Source organism: Neophocaena asiaeorientalis, unplaced genomic scaffold (genome assembly GCF_003031525.2).
Source record: "Neophocaena asiaeorientalis asiaeorientalis breed wild unplaced genomic scaffold, Neophocaena_asiaeorientalis_V1.1 scaffold45, whole genome shotgun sequence".
NCBI lineage: Eukaryota > Metazoa > Chordata > Mammalia > Artiodactyla > Phocoenidae > Neophocaena > Neophocaena asiaeorientalis.
In genome coordinates, this window is record NW_020174642.1 from 5,739,687 (window position 1) to 5,755,617 (window position 15,931).

The 15,931-nt window shown below is 41.3% G+C and overlaps 1 protein-coding gene across 1 annotated transcript in view; it reads right to left on the reverse strand.

Moving 5' to 3' along the window:
• Window positions 1-3,439, reverse strand: part of VPS26C (VPS26 endosomal protein sorting factor C) — a 47,782-nt gene extending 44,343 nt beyond the window's left edge. Inside the window, exon 1 of the mRNA XM_024758256.1 lies at window positions 3,267-3,439. Within this exon, the coding sequence (XP_024614024.1) occupies window positions 3,267-3,323 (57 nt within the window). The 5' untranslated portion in view covers window positions 3,324-3,439. The remainder of the gene's footprint in view (window positions 1-3,266) is intronic.
• Between the last annotated feature and the right edge of the window lie 12,492 nt (window positions 3,440-15,931).

The window sequence follows — 15,931 nt, forward strand, 5'->3', positions numbered from 1 at the left end:
CGATTTGCAAAAAACTCACAAGAAAAACCATATAGCCTAGAAACATGGAAAAAATTAAGAAAAAGTTAGGTATGTCACGAATGTGACATCGGTGTATAGGCTAGGCTACCACAAAGCAATCATACTGTCGCTTATTTATTATCAGGGCATGAATTGTTACACCTGTAAATAAATGTGAATTTATTTTTCACATTATCTCTTGATTTTTGATGTCTAGTGTTAGTAATACATATAGCATCTACAGTGTTTTGTATCATATAAGACAATATTGATGTAGGTACTGACAGACGAGTCGCCTTGTAAAGAGACAAACTATGGTATTGATAAATATAGTACAATGCTCTGTAAATGCTATTTTTTCTTCCTTACAATTTTCTAAATAACATTTCCTTTCCTCTAGCTTACTTCATTGTAAGCATACAGTATATGATACCTATAACACACAAAATATGTGTTAACAGTGTATGTTATTGGTAAGGCTTCTGGTCAGCAGTAGTCTATTGGTAGTCAAGTTTGGGGGGAGTCAAAAGTGAAACATAGATTTTCGACTGCACGTGGGGTTGGCACCTCTAACCCTTGCATTGTTTAAGGGTCAACTGTACACAGCAAGCCTCTATTTAGGAGAAGTTACACAGGGTTTTCTTTCACAGTGGCCATATGAGGTCTCCTTTTAAAATGCATTTAGTGTAAAATACATTAAGTGTAAAAGTGAAGTCTGGGAAACACTGTCATAAGCCAACAGGTGCAGATTCTGTTCCTAATCCTGGCATGAAGGGATGCGCACCGGATGAGCAGAGCTAATACCCGCTTCCACCCCGCCACCCACAAGGAGTGGTCCTGGCTGCGTTAAGACTTCCAGCTGGGTCAAATGGATGATTCCATCTCTTCAACTTTTTCAGATGTCCTTTTCATTACTGATACCATATTTTAAACCACAGAAAACGTTTCAGCGTCTCAGCTGCTATAACATCTTTGAATGGAATCTGCTAACTTCTGAATGAAAATAATAAGTATTAAAGTTAAGTGTACATATCGCCTGTCACTGCCTCCCCCAATTCTTATTTTGATATTTTCCAAGCTACAAAAAAGTTATGAGAATACAAAGTAGAGGAAAAATTGGAACTCTCACACACCGCTAGTGGAGTGTGAAGTTGTGCAGGTGCTTTGGAAAACAGTTTGGTAGGTCTTCAAAAAACTAAACATAGAGTTACCATATCACCCAGCAAATCCACTCCCAGGTATATATCCAAGAGAAATGCAAACATATGTTCACACAAAAACTTGTACTAGAATGTTCATAGTAGCATTATTCATGATAGTCAAAAAGTGAAAACAACCCAAATGTCCATCAGCAGATGAATGGATACATAAAATGTGACATATCCATACAACAGATTACTATTCAGCCATTAAAACAAATGAGGAACTGATACATGCTCCAACATGCATGAACATTGAACACATTATGCTAAGTGAAAGAAGCCAATCACAAAAGGCCACACACTGTATGATCCCATATACATGAAATGTCCTAATTAGGCAAATCCACTGAGACAGAAAGTAGACCTGTGATTGCCAGGGGCTAAGAGGGAGAGGGAATGAGGAATGACTACTCAGGGGTACAGGGTTTCTTTTGGGGGTGATAAAAATGTTCTAAAATTAGATGGTGGTGATGGTTGCACAACCCTGAATATATTACAACCACTGAATTGTACACCATTAGATCTCAATGAAGAATACAAAGTAGACCCATATAAGTTTCACCTAGAGTCACCAGTTGTTAACATCTTGGCACATTTGCTTTCTTTCTCCTCGTGCGCGCACAATGCGGCTGGACCATTTAAAATTTAGTTATTGTGACACTTCACTCCGAAGCACTTCAGTACGTGAGTATTCTCTCACATAACCAAAATATGAATATCATACTGGGAAAATTAACACCAAAACAAAACTTGTATTTAGCATATAGCCCATATTCAAATTTATCAAAAATTAAGTACTGTATTTGGTTTTCAAATCCCTTTCATCTCTTGAATCTAAAAAAGTTCTTTTTAATGACACTAACATATTTGAAGAATCCAGGCCAATTACTGTACAGAATGTTTCTCAATACGAATATGCCTGTTTCCTTACGAACTGAGGGAAGTTAAGCATTTTTGGCAGGAAGGCTACATAGGTGAGTTGTATCCTTCTCAGTTTTTCATGCCAGAACCCTCTATTGTTATGCCAGAACATGTCAATCTCATTAGTGGTGACAGTGATGGAAAGGTGGTATTCACTGTCGGTCTTGGTTAGGATGGTGACTAGCAGATTCCTCCACTATAAAGGTAACTTTTCCCCTCTGTAATTAATAATCTGGAGATGACAGATTGAATCTGTAAATATTAGGTTTCCGCAAATATCTTGCACCGAAAGGCTTTAGCGGCCCTTCTGAGACCTCCCTGCATTCACGTGACCACCCACTACTCTCAATTTTATTCTACCGAGTGTGAGAGCTGGCTGCGATTTCAACCCTGGCCGCACATCAGAATCACTGGTGTCTCTGGGTGTGAGACCCCAGTTAGCGTATTTTTAAATTCCCCTGAGTGATGGATTCTGAAGTACAGCAAGGGTTGAGATTCCCCGACTTAGAGGTAGAGGAACCTTGCATCCTCATTTGGCAAATAAGGAAACTGACGCCCTAAGAGGTTAAGCAGCCAGTGGCCCAAAACTTGTTAATGGCATAGCTAAGATTTTTTTCTGACTTGCATTTTAATATGCTATTCCTTTTGTATGTTATTAAAACAACAAAACCAGAGAAATGAATAACTTTTGTATGGTGTTAAAGCTGAGCACGGCCTAAAGTGCGTATTTCTGCTTCCAAGGTTAATTCTGCCTTTCTGTCCTTAGACCTTTGCACTCAACTTAGAAGTGAGGAACGGGGCGTTTGGTCATCAAGCTCCACCCCCTCAGTGCTCTTGGCGACAGCTCAAGCCCGGGGGCCCAAGGGCGAGCTGGATGTTCAAGGGGCCCGACAGTTACCGCTGCAGCCCTGGGGCCAGCCTCTCGGCCCTGCATGCCTCCCCAACCCCGGCGGCGACTCCGGCGGGGGCCGCTCTTAGAGCAGCCAGCCGCGCAAGCGAGACGCACCTGGCAGGGATGCACCTGGCTGGTCCGCACCTGACCGGGACTTACCTGGAGGTGCGCCTTGCCCCGCCCAGGAAAACCCAGAAGTATGCGGGACCTGGGAGACAACAGAACCTGCAGGCACACCCACCCCTACTTACCCCGGCGTGATAAACCTTGTTCGCTCTTTTAACCTTAATGTCCAGGGCGGTCCCCATCTCGAATACTCCGTTTCGGGAACCACTTCCTGCCGCGCGTGACCCAAGGGAAAGGAGGGCACCCTACCCCTCCGTCCGGGGTCCCGCCCTTTTCTTCTCTCCACCAGCAGTTGCAACACGTGACACCGCGCCTGACGCCTGTTCGACTCCCCCGCCTTCCTCCTTCCGGTGCAGGGGCGGGCCTTAGCTCTTGCCGAAGACTGTCAGTCTTCGCCCCACCGGCCAGGAAGGGCGGGACAGGATTAACTCCACCTCTTCCGTAAAGATAGTCGTTAACACCGGAAATACCTTTCGTCTCGCCCGTTTACTAGAGGAAGGGGAAAACTCGGCTCTCCCGGCGTGCCCCGCGGCAGGGGGCGGTGCCAGGGACGCGTTGCGGGCGCAGCCAGTACCTCGAGGCTGAGGCTCCCGTCAGGCTGTGCGGGGCAAAGAGGCGTTTCGCTGTTGAGTTGGCTTTAAGGCGGTGATAACTGGGGGCTGCCTTCCCTTCCAGTCCCTTCCTCTTGTTGTGTCTAGTCCTCCCTCGCTTTCTTTCGGGGGCTCTGAAGACGGGCCTTGTGTCCGTCCTGGGCTAGGCAGTTCTCCCTGCCCGTTCCGAGGCCCTGCGCTCCCTGCCTGCAAAACGTGGATTGGCGGGCGGCTCGGCCGTCCCGCCCCCGCCCCCGCCGCCGAGCCGGGGGCCAAGGTCTCGGGGAGCGCGGATGACCTCGCCCAGCCTCGCAGCGCCGCGGGGGCTTGTGGGTACTCCCTCGGCGCGCGCCTTGGAACGGAGTGCGCAGAATGTGGGGAGGCGCGGCTCGCAGGCCCTGGGTCCTGACAGTGCATAGAAATGAAAACCTAAAAGCAGAAACGGTCCTGCCTAATCTTTTTTTTCCCAGCAAGAGGTGACTACACACAAGGAGTACATTGCTTTGTGGGAGGCTTGCCTCCAGACAGGGCAGCGGTACGGTGCTAGGCAACATACTACGTTGGTTGAAATAAAATCCCTTGTCAATGTTTTAAACGATAACTTTTCTAATAAGCAGAGAGGTAAATCTTCATTGTTTTGGTAGCTGACTTAATACAGTGCTTTTTGTTTATTTAAAATTCTTTGATTCTATTTGTTTTTTTAAGTGCGTTACTTTTAGGATTACATGAGAATTTTTCCGTAAAACGGTATCCTGAATTAGTATCACGAGTGCCTCTCTCTTGGGAATGTAAGGTACTTTACAGGACAGCAGTGATGGTGCTATAGCTACAATTGCTTTTGAAGGTTGATACATTGGTGTTTCCCAATATTCAGTTTTCAGCTCCTCTGTGCCCTCGGGGCTTCGTCTCAGTCTTAGATACCTTCCTGACAACTCAAACTCAGCAATTCTAAAGCAATTCATTAGGGACTTAATAGTCACTGTCTAGTCTATTTGCAATTCAAGACGCGGATCCCTTTCCACCAGACTCACCCATCATTTCCAAGTGGTAAAATGTCAGTCTCAGTAGACAAAGCAGGGAAACAGGAAAAGAAGCACCTTAAAGGATCCACATTCCAGACTTGTTTCAGCAAACCTGCTTTATACTTATTTTGTAACAGAACATTTCTTCTTCGTTGAGGACAAGTGTGCTATATTTCACTCATTTATGTAGGTTGTACACAATCTTTCTGGAATGCTGGTGCACTGTAGAGAGCTTTAGTTCCGGCAGTTATCCGTGTAAACAGTTTGTTGGACCCTCTCCGTGTGATGGCTTCCAAACATAAGAACAGTCCATTTTTTCATCGATCGCTGTTCTTTTGAATCTTTTCTATCCCTTAACCACACCTTAGGTGATACTGTTCTGGTCAATTCAGTTACTAAAAATCAGACCCTGTTAGTGTGTGGATCTCGTGGCTTGAGTGGGATCCTAGATAATTAGGGTGCTAAGGTACAAGTCATGGTTCTGGTTCTCAGACACTTCCTCAACATCCTCTTGAAGGCCTGGCTTCTTCTGTGTTGAGACAAGTTTCTCTTAACTGGCCACTGCTAGAGTTTTATCTTAGTTGATCCCTGCTTCTCTGCATAACAGGCTCTTGTTTGAAACTCCTTTCATGGGGTACATATGGGAAGACCTGATGGGCCTGTCCTCTCCATATGTTTTCATGGAAGATCTACCTTCAGCTCGATCTTTTCCATCACCCCACTGACAGCACCGAGCAGTATACCAAGTCTTGTGGGTGAGGGTCCAGCAAGAAAGCTGGAGACGATTTATCTTCCACAGAGTCCACCTGACTCTTGAGAAACACGCGCCCTTGCCACAAAAAAGGGCCAGACTGGAGGCTGCCCGTGGCCTCTGCTCTCCACTCTGCCATCTCTCTTCCATCCTCTTCCTCCCTCCTGAAACACAGAGAGAAATAAATCAGCAAGAATGCTGACTAGACAGGTTTGCAGGTAGGTAATGGAACACCAGCCTCTCCTTCCAGTAGGCCTTACTGATAGCGGAGAGATTATCGTACAGCCTCCCCACTACATCACTTCCCACCAGAAACGCTCCCCAAGGCCAACTACCTCCTTTCATTCCTTCGCCTGCCTTCCAATATAGACTGAGAAGGAGAGGACTGAGAAAGTATTCCGTGGAAGCAGGGCTAGATCTGCAGCTTTTATTAATCCGTGGGGAAAGTGTCTGTCTCCGATTGTGGCATCTTTTGTTAGAAGACGGGGTACTATGTTGTTTTCAGCCGTGAGCTTAGTGCTCATTCTGGGACAAGAGGAGAGGCCCCACTAAACATCTTTTAGTGGATGCTGTGATTCTCTGTTCAGACCTTTCAGGACTGAAGGACATGTTCCCTGATCTACTCAGAGTATTGCTCTCAACAGTTCTCAGTTACATCACTCTTCAAAACTTGCCCTCAGCTGAAGAAAACTGCTTTGCCCAAAGTCATGGTCCCTTGGGGAGGTGGGGGAGGGGAGAGGGGCGGGGACAGCCCATATCTAACGACTAGTCAGTTTAGGATATGAAGACCTCTTTGCCTCACCACAGTTTGGGACAGTTCCAGCTCCAAAGCTCCCTATGTTAGTATCTACTGTGCATAACAAGTTACCCCAACAGTTAATAAAGTGGGTAAGAACTTAGGAGCAGCTTCACTGAGTCGTTCTGGCTCAAGGTCTCAGGTAGTTGCAGTCAAGATATTAGGGCCTCAGTCATCCAAAGCCTTGACTAAGGCTGGGAGATCCAAGATGCTCCCTCCTGTGACTGTTGGCTGGAGGCCTCTCATCACGTGGGACTCTCCAAAGGCTGCTTTTCTTTTTAATTAATTTTTATTGGAGTATAGTTGCTTTATAATGTTGTGTTAGTTTCTACTATACAGCAAAGTAAATCAGCTGTACATATATCCCCTCCTTCTTGGATTTCCTTCCCATTTAGGTCACCACAGAGCACTGAGTAGAGTTCCCTGTGCTATACAGCAGGCTCTCATTAGTTATCTATTTTATACATAGTATCAATAGTGTACATATGTCAATCCCAATCTCCCAATTCACCCCACCTCCCCGCTCTTCCCCCCTTGGTGTCCATAGATTTGTTCTCTATGTCTGTATCTCTACTTCTGTTTTGCAAATAAGATCATCTATACCATTTTCTAGATTCCACATATATGCGTTAATATACAATATTTGTTTTTCTCTTTCTGACTTACTTCGCTCTGTATGACAGTCCACAGGCTGCTTGAGAGTCCTCACAGCATGGCAGCTAACTTCTCCCAGAACAGGCAATCCCACAGGGAGAGCAAACAGGGAGCTACAGTGCCTTGTATGACCTGACTTCTCACATTCACTTTTCTTCTGTTCATTAGAAGAGAGTCACTAAATCCAACCCATACTTGAAGGAAGGGGAATTTGGCTCTACCTTTAGAAGGGGGCATCAAAAAATTTGTGACATATTTTAAGCCACTTAGCTCCCATTGGATGGGGAGCCTTTGTTGTAACTGCGTGACAGTTCAACTTTTCCCTCTGCCCAACCCAGTCCTGTTTCTTCACCCTATCCCTCCATTCCTGTTGCTCACCCCCAATATGCTTCCTGAACATTAATCTCCATCCCGAGCCTGCTTCCTGCAACAATCCTGTCACGCTAGCTTCCTGACTTAACTTCTCTGAGCCTCAGTTTTCTTCATCTGTAAAGTGACCTCACAATACCTTCGTAACAATTCATATATCTATCAAGTACTTACTGTGGGCCAGGCACTGTTCTAAGCACTTTAAATGTTTTGATTTATTCCATCTTCATAACAGTCTTACGATACAAGTACAATTACTGTTTACTCACTTTATAAAAGGGAAAAACTGAGGCACTGAAAGACCATGTAGCAACCAAATGGCAGCCACCCATTTTGATTCCAGAGCTCACATATGCAATCACCAATCACCGTGCCACAAATGTGTGTACAACAAAGGCCTGGGGTTATAGCAGAGAGGCACAGGACCTTAATTAAAAGACTGAGCAAAGGACTGCCAATCAAATGTGAAGATCAGGCAGGGGTACAATGTTACAGTAAAATGTGGTTTTAGAGAAAGGACTAGGGGTCATTTATCAATTGATAGTGAAGACTTAAAATTATGGCAGAAAAAAAAATTATGGCAGAATTTTATAGTGTATTAGTTTACTAGTGCAGCTGTAACAAAATACAGTACTACAAATTGGGTGGCTTAAAACAACGGAAATTGTGCTTTCACGTTAGCTTCTGGAGGCTGGAAGTCTTAAAACAAGGTGTTGGCAGGATCGGCTCTGTCCTAGGGCCATGAGGGAAGGATCAGTTCCAGACCTTTCTCCTTGGCTTGCAGACTGCTGTCTTCTCCCTGCGTCCCTTCACATTGTCTTCTTTTTCTGTGTCTTCACTTTCACAGGGCGTTCTCCCTTGTATGTGTATATGTCTCCAAATTCTTCCTTTTTGTAGAGACACCAGTCATATTGTATTAGGGCCTATACTAATGACCTCATTGTAACTCCATTAACTCTGTAAAGACCCTGTATCCAAATTCTGTCACATTCTGAGGTGCTGGGGGTTAGATCTTCAACATATGAATTTGATGGGGACACAATTCAACCTGTAACATATAGTAACAAAATATACACAACAAAAATATTCAGGCATATAAAGATAAATAGGTACAGTAAGTAAAAGATTTTAACACAACACAGTGTATCAGAGATCAAGCAGGTAAAAAACAAAGACATAGAGGATTTTAACAAAATAACTAAGAAGAGCAATTAGCAAATAAGATGGAATTACAGGAGGATTTTAACAAAATAACTAAGAAGAGCAATTAGCAAATAAGATGGAATTACAGGGAATTCACTTTTTCGAGTGTCCATGATGCATTTATAAGCATTGATTGTACACTAGGCCACAAAGACACTCTCAAATTCAATTAACTAGGTATAGTACAGAAACTTTAACCACCAAAACTTTGACCACTTGGAGATTAAGACATACTTTCCCAAATACATTAGGTCAAGGAGTAAATAAAAATACAATAACCAGCTAAAAAATAACAAGGTAAGAATGCTTCATATCAAAACCTATGGGATACAGCCAAAGGAAGAAAAATTATTAGAAAAAGTGTTTGAAATTTTATTAAAGAAACTGTTTGGAGCTTCCCTGGTGACACAGTGGTTGAGAGTCCGCCTGCTGATGCAAGGGACGCAGGTTCATGCCCCGGTCTGGGAAGATCCCACATGCCGCGGAGCGGCTGGGCCTCTGAGCCATGGCCACTGAGCCTGCGCGTCCGGAGCCTGTGCTCCGCAACGGGAGAGGCCACAACAGTGAGAGGCCCGCGTACCGCAAAAAACAAACAAACAAAAAAAACTGTTTGATGCAGCAACGAAGACCCAATGCAGCCCCCCCAAAAAAATTGTTTGAAAATTTGGCCAGAGTAAAATAATATGAAATCAGGGATTTGCTATAAAATAAGTCCAGGACGAGGGGGAGCAGCAGGAAGAAGGGAGGAGTTGTGACCGGGCAGGATGATTGTTGAAACAGATGTTGATAATTACTGAAGCTGGGTGATGGGAACATGGAGCTTTATTGTACCATCTCTCTGCTTTGTACATATCTTTGAATTCCATAGTAGAAGACAAGATAAATATATGCAGTAGGATAATATTTTTTAACTATTAGCTGAAGTATTTTTTATGCCCTGTAATTCCTAGTAGGTGACCCCCAAAATTCCTTACATCAAATTTATACCCTGAATCAAAAAATGTGTGATAAAGAGCACTTTTCCAAAGATATGAAATGTGTCTGGTCTAGAGGAAGGGGTGTGAACAGAGAATGGAGCAAAAAAGATCCTGGGGTGAGGTCTGGCTATCTGTCCTCTGAAGTCAACAGCCCACTTGGAGATGGGGATGGACAGGGCTGCAGAAAATGATGGAAAACTCAGAGAGGCTGAGTGAGCATGAAGGAGCAGAGGATGAGCAGATCCAGCAAGAGTGCGTTGTGAGCTGGGTGGGGAGAGCTCAAGCTTACTCTAGAAGCCCTCTAGCGTGGTGTTGCCTTTGCTGAAATAGACTGCAAATTACTGCAGCTGGGTCACTGGCCAAGCTACATGGCATTTTCTTTTTTTGTTTTTTAAATTTTTATTGGAATATAATTGATTTACAATGTTGTGTTAGTTTCAGGTGTACAGCAAAGTGAATCAGATATACATATACATATATCCACTCTTCTTTAGATTCTTGTCCCATATGGGTCATTAAAGAGTAATGAGTAGAGTCCCCTGTGCTATATAGTAGGTCCTTATTAGTTATCTATTTTATATACAGTAGTGTGTACATGTCAAGTCCAGTCTCCCAATTTATCCCTCCTCCCCTTCCCCCTTAACCATAAGTTTGTTTTCTCCATCTGTGACTCTATTCCTGTTTTGTAAATAAGTTCATTTGTGCCATTTTTTTAGATTCCACATGTAAGCGATATCGTATGATATTTGTCTTTCTCTGACTTACTTCACTCAGTATGACTATCTCTAGGTCCATCCATGTTGCTGCAAATGGCATTATTTTATTCTTTTTATGGCTGAGTAATATTCCATTGTATACATGTACCACATCTTCTGTATCCATTCCTCTGCTGATGGATATTTAGGTTGCTTCCATGTCCTGGCTATTGTAAATAGTGTTGCAATGAACATTGTGGTACATGTCTCTTTTTGAATTATGGTTTTCTCAGGGTATATGCCAGTAATGGGATTGCTGGGTCATATGGTAGTTCTATTTTTAGATTTTTAAGGCACATCCATACTGTTCTCCATAGTGGCTCTATCAATTTACATTCCCACCAACAGTGCAAGAGGGTTCCCTTTTCTCCACACCCTTTCCAGCATTTATTGTTTGTAGATTTTTTGATGATGGCCATTCTGACCAGTGTGTGGTGATATCTAATTGTAGTTTGATTTGCATTTCTCTAATAATGAGTGATGTTGAGCATCTTTTCATGTGCTTTTTGGCCATCTGTATATCTTCTTTGGAGAAAGGTCTATTTAGATATTCCACCTATTTCTTGATTGGATTGTTTGTAGGTTTTGATATGGAGCTACATGAGCTCTTTGTATATTTTGGAGATTAATCCCGTGTCAGTTGCTTCATTTGTAAATATTTTCTCCTATTCTGAGGGTTGTCTTTTCATTTTGTTTATGGTTTCCTTTGCTGTGCAAAAACTTTTAAGTTTAATCAGGTCCCATTTGTTTATTTTTGTTTTTATTTTCATTACTCTAGGAGGTGGATCAAAAAAGATCTTGCTGTGATTTATGTCAGACAGTGTTCTCCTTGTTTTCCTCTAAGAGTTTTATAGTATCCAGCCTTACATTTAGGTCCATTTTGAGTTTATTTTTGTATATGGCATTAGGGAGTGTTCTAATTTCATTCTATTACATGTAGCTGTCCAGTTTTCCCAGAACCACTTATTGAAGAGACTGTCTTTTCTCCATTGTATATTCTTGCCTCCTTTGTCATAGATTAGGTGACCATAGGTGCAGGGGTTTATCTCTGGACTTTCTATCCTGTTCCATTGATCTATATTTCTGTTTTTGTGGTACATGGCATTTTTGAACCACACAACTCTCCCATCCCAGCCAAGAAGGAGAATGGGGATGTGAAAGGAGGAGGTAAGACACTATCAGTTGAGTTCCAACTGAACAGTAAGATTGATATTTTTCCCCCACCCTCAGCAGAAATGATTGCTGGAGAGCTAAACTGGGTTAATTTATAGAGAAATGAAGATTGTTACTTTTTTGGCCATTTATATGTTGTGCCTGTAAATCTTAAAACAGCTACATATACAAAAATCAATAGGCATTTCTATTTAACAGCAATAACCAGTTAGAAAATAAAATGAACATGGGGATTGTATCCTAAATAGCAATAAAAATCTAAAATACTTGGGAGTAATTTGAATGTAATATATGCTTGAGTTACATGAATAAAGCTATGAGGCTGAATTAAGATATATGAATTATGAAAAATGGAGAGACGGATAGTATTTCTGAATAGAATATCTAAATACTTTTCAATGCCCATCCTTATAAAATTAATTTTTAGTCTTCATTAATTCCCCTCAATATAATTTTTAATGAGGAAATTTAATGAAATTACGTTAAAATTCTTCTGAAAACATAATGAATGCTAAAAAATGATGTATCTTTTGAAAAAGTTAATTGCAGGGAAAAGAGTCCTACTTAGCACAAAGTAGAGCTATAAGAGTCAAAACCACATCATTCTGGCATAAGATCAGTTGGACAGGATAGCTCAGAACAGACACCAATATATTAGTATTTAAGATTTTAATGTATGGTAAACGAGTTATCACAAATCTGTAGAAAACAGAGGATTATTTGGCAAATGATATTAGACTAAATGACTTGATAGAAGAAAAATTCATTTAGATTTTGCTATCTCACCATAAGCTCTCCTATCCCCTCCTCCCGCCAAAAATTAGTTGGATTAAGAGTTCAGGAAATGACAAAACAGGGAATTCCCTGGCAGTCCAGTGGTTAGGACTCGGCCCTTTCACTGCTGGGCCCAGGTTCAATCCCTGGTCAGGGAACTAAGATCCTGCAAGCTGTGCAGTACAGCCAAAAAAAAATTAATAATAATAAAAGGAAATGATAAAACAAGTTAGGCATAGACTTTTTTTATACAGTTTTTTTAATGTTTATTTTATTTTTGGCTGCACAATCTCCCTATTTTAAGGTTAACCATGCCACATAACAACATAATCCTGGGAGAGATATTTCATCGTATTCACAGCTTCTACCCACACTCAAAAGGGATGAAATTATACAAGGGTGAAGGTCATTGGGGGATCATTCTTAAGATTTTGGCTGTCAAATGTATAAGAAGAACTTTAAAACGCAGGATATGAATAACACTTGCAAAAGAGGAAATTAAGTAGTAAGCAGACATATGCAAAAATGTTTAACTTAAAAGAAAAAAAAACCCAAAGAAATGCTAGTAAGAATCTTCCATTTCAGAGATTAATTTAGTAAAAAATACTCAATATTGGCAGATAAGAGGTGGAACAAACATCTTCATTCATTTATAATAGTAATGTGAATGTTATGACAAAGGTAGAAAAAGATTTGGCAATATATACCAAAGTTTCTTAAATGTTAATATTCTTTGACTCGGTAATTTGACTGTTGTAAATCTATCTAAACAACATAATCCTCAATTTGAAAAAAAAAACCTTAAACATCACAGTATTCACAGCAAATTATTAGTAATGAAAAATTGGAAAAAACCTACTTGACAAAACCGTCTTGGTTTGGTAAACTGTACCTTCAAATCAGTGAGAAATTGTCAGCCACTAAAAACATGGTTATGCTTAAAGAAATAAAAGAAGACCTAAACTGATGGAGAAATATTCCATGTTTATTGAGTACAAGACTCAATATTATTAAGATGACCATTCTTCCACTCAGTGAAATCCCATTTAGCAACCTCAGTAACCTTTTTGGTAAAAATGGACAAACTAATTTAAAAATTTACACGATAACGCAAAGAACTCAAAATAGCCAGCATAGTTTTGAAAAAGAAGAACAAAGTTGGAGGATTTATATTGTCTAACAAACAACCTTATTAATAAATGGTCAAGAGACTTCAGTAGGCACTTCACAAGAGAAAAAAAATATGAATAGCCAATAAACACACTTAAAGATGATCAGCATCATTAACTATTATGGAAATGCAAATTAAAAGTATGCTGAGATATACTACACACCACTAGCATGGCTAAAATGAAAGAGTTTGACTATACCAAGTATCGGTGAGGCTGTGAAGGAACTGGGACCCTCACTTACTGATGGGAATGAAAAATGAAACAACCATTTTGTAAAACAGCTTGGCAGTTTCTTATAAAGTTAAACATACCCTTATGATATGGCTTAGCACAATCACTCCTAGGTGTTTACCCAGAAAATGAAGACATATGTCTACACAAAGACTTGTACTTGCATGTTCATAGTAGCATTATTGATAATAGACAAAAACTGGAAACAACCCGAATATTCATCAAGTGGTGAACGGACAAACAAATAGCAGTATATCCACACAATGGATCCCTACTTATCAATACAAAAAACAAGCTATTGGGACTTCCATAGTGGTGCAGTCGTTAGGAGTCCACCTGCCAATGCAAGGGACATTGGTTCGATCCCTGGCCTGGGAGGGTCCCACAGGCTGCGGAGCAACTAAGCCCATGCACCACAACTACTGAGCCTGCACTCTAGAGCCCGAGAGCCACAACTACTGAGCCCACGTGCCACAACTACTGAAGCCCGTGCGCTCTAGGGCCCATGATCCACAACAAGAGAAGCCATCACAATAAGCAGCCTGCGCACTGCAACGAAGAGTAGCCCCCGCTCGCTGCAACTAGAGAAAGCCCGTGCAGCAACGAAGACCCAATGCAGCCAAAAAAGAAAAAAAACCCAAAAAACCCCCCAAAAAACAGAACAAGACTACACAGTATTACAAGAAAAAGACAAAACAACCACAACAACTAAAAAACAAGCTACTGATACATACAACAGCATGGATGAATCTCAAGACATGCTGAGCAGAAGAAGCCAGCCATAAGACTACATAATTAATATAAGTTCCAAGCAGGCAAAACTAACCAATAGTGACATAAAATGGATCAGTGGATACCCGTGAGGAGGTTGGGGGACAGACTACAGACAGTCAGGAGGGTACTTCTTAAGATGAAGGAAATAATCTATATCTTGAGTGCGAGTTAGTTACACAGGTTATCCATTTGTTAAAACTCATCAAACTGTGTATATATACGGTGGGTGTGGCTTATTTTATATAAATTATATTTGCATAAGTTGACTTCAAAAGTCATACAGTTATGCAGATCATATTCTAACATAGAAAATGGTTGTGCTAAAATAAAAATTTAAAAAGAATTCAGTTTTAGCTATAATATGATTACAGCTGTGAAAAACAGGCAAACAAAAAAGTACATGCAGCATAAGTCTCTAAGTTAAACAAACAAACAAAAAAGCACAGAAATCCTGGCAGAAAAAGAAATGCCCCCAAAAATATTAACAGTGTCTGTACTGGGGTGATTAGGACTATGAGTACCTTTTGTTCTTTTTTAGTTCTTTTCATAAACATGAATTATTTAAACAATATTTACCATCATATTTAAAGTATTTACTATTAAATTTAAAAAACTAGTTACCATTAAATTTGAGAAGCGGAACAAAGAATTGATAAGGGCAGAGTCAGCATTCTTTCAACCGCAAGAGCCAGAAACCGACTTAAATGATCCTAAGCCAAACACAGGTATGTTGGCTTTTGTAATTGAAATGCAAGATGGAGTTAAGTTATACACAAGATTAATTTACTCATTTCTGGATATTCTTCCTTAGAGAGGATCCTTACCATTTATGGGGGAGACATCTAAAATATCTCTCAAATAGGCAAATTGACGAATACTACACCATGAACACTTTCGGTATTAAAAAAGCTGGAAGGAAAGGAAAACTTGTTAAGACCGTATATTTTATCTCCTACGTTAATTTCCTTCCCATAGCCTTCCAATAATTCAAATTGTGTAAAGTTCACGTTTGGCGCCAAGCTTCTCCTTTCCTGGTTTGTTATTTCCTTTCCATTTGCCTACGTGAAGTAGGGTGTCTGTTTACCATGTCGATTACCAAGGACATATCGCTGATGCGCCAACTGTAAACTTCATACAATGTATCCACAATGGAGCATCACGCCCTGAGAGTTAGTGTCCTGGAGTTATCCAAAATTCTACAGTGTGAATCCACTCAGAAGAAAATAGACCAAGATGATGTCTTGTAAAAGATCCTCATGAGGAAAATCACTGAAGTTTACTTCGTTTCCTGCCATTGCTCGTGAATGCCTAAGGACGCGTCAGGGATGGAGCTTATCAAGGTTTAACTATGGCAGTGGCCAGGTCCCCACTCCAGCTCCTGTATCCACTACAGGAGTGTGGTGTGCTGGACTCCTCCAAAGACTACTGGGTTTTCCTGGACTTCCAGGCGGGCCGGGTGGCAAGGGGATATCAGGTGCTACCACAGCCCTGTAGGTAAGTTCCACCTTTTGGTTCACCCTCTCTGACCCTAACTGAGCAGGCCAACGGC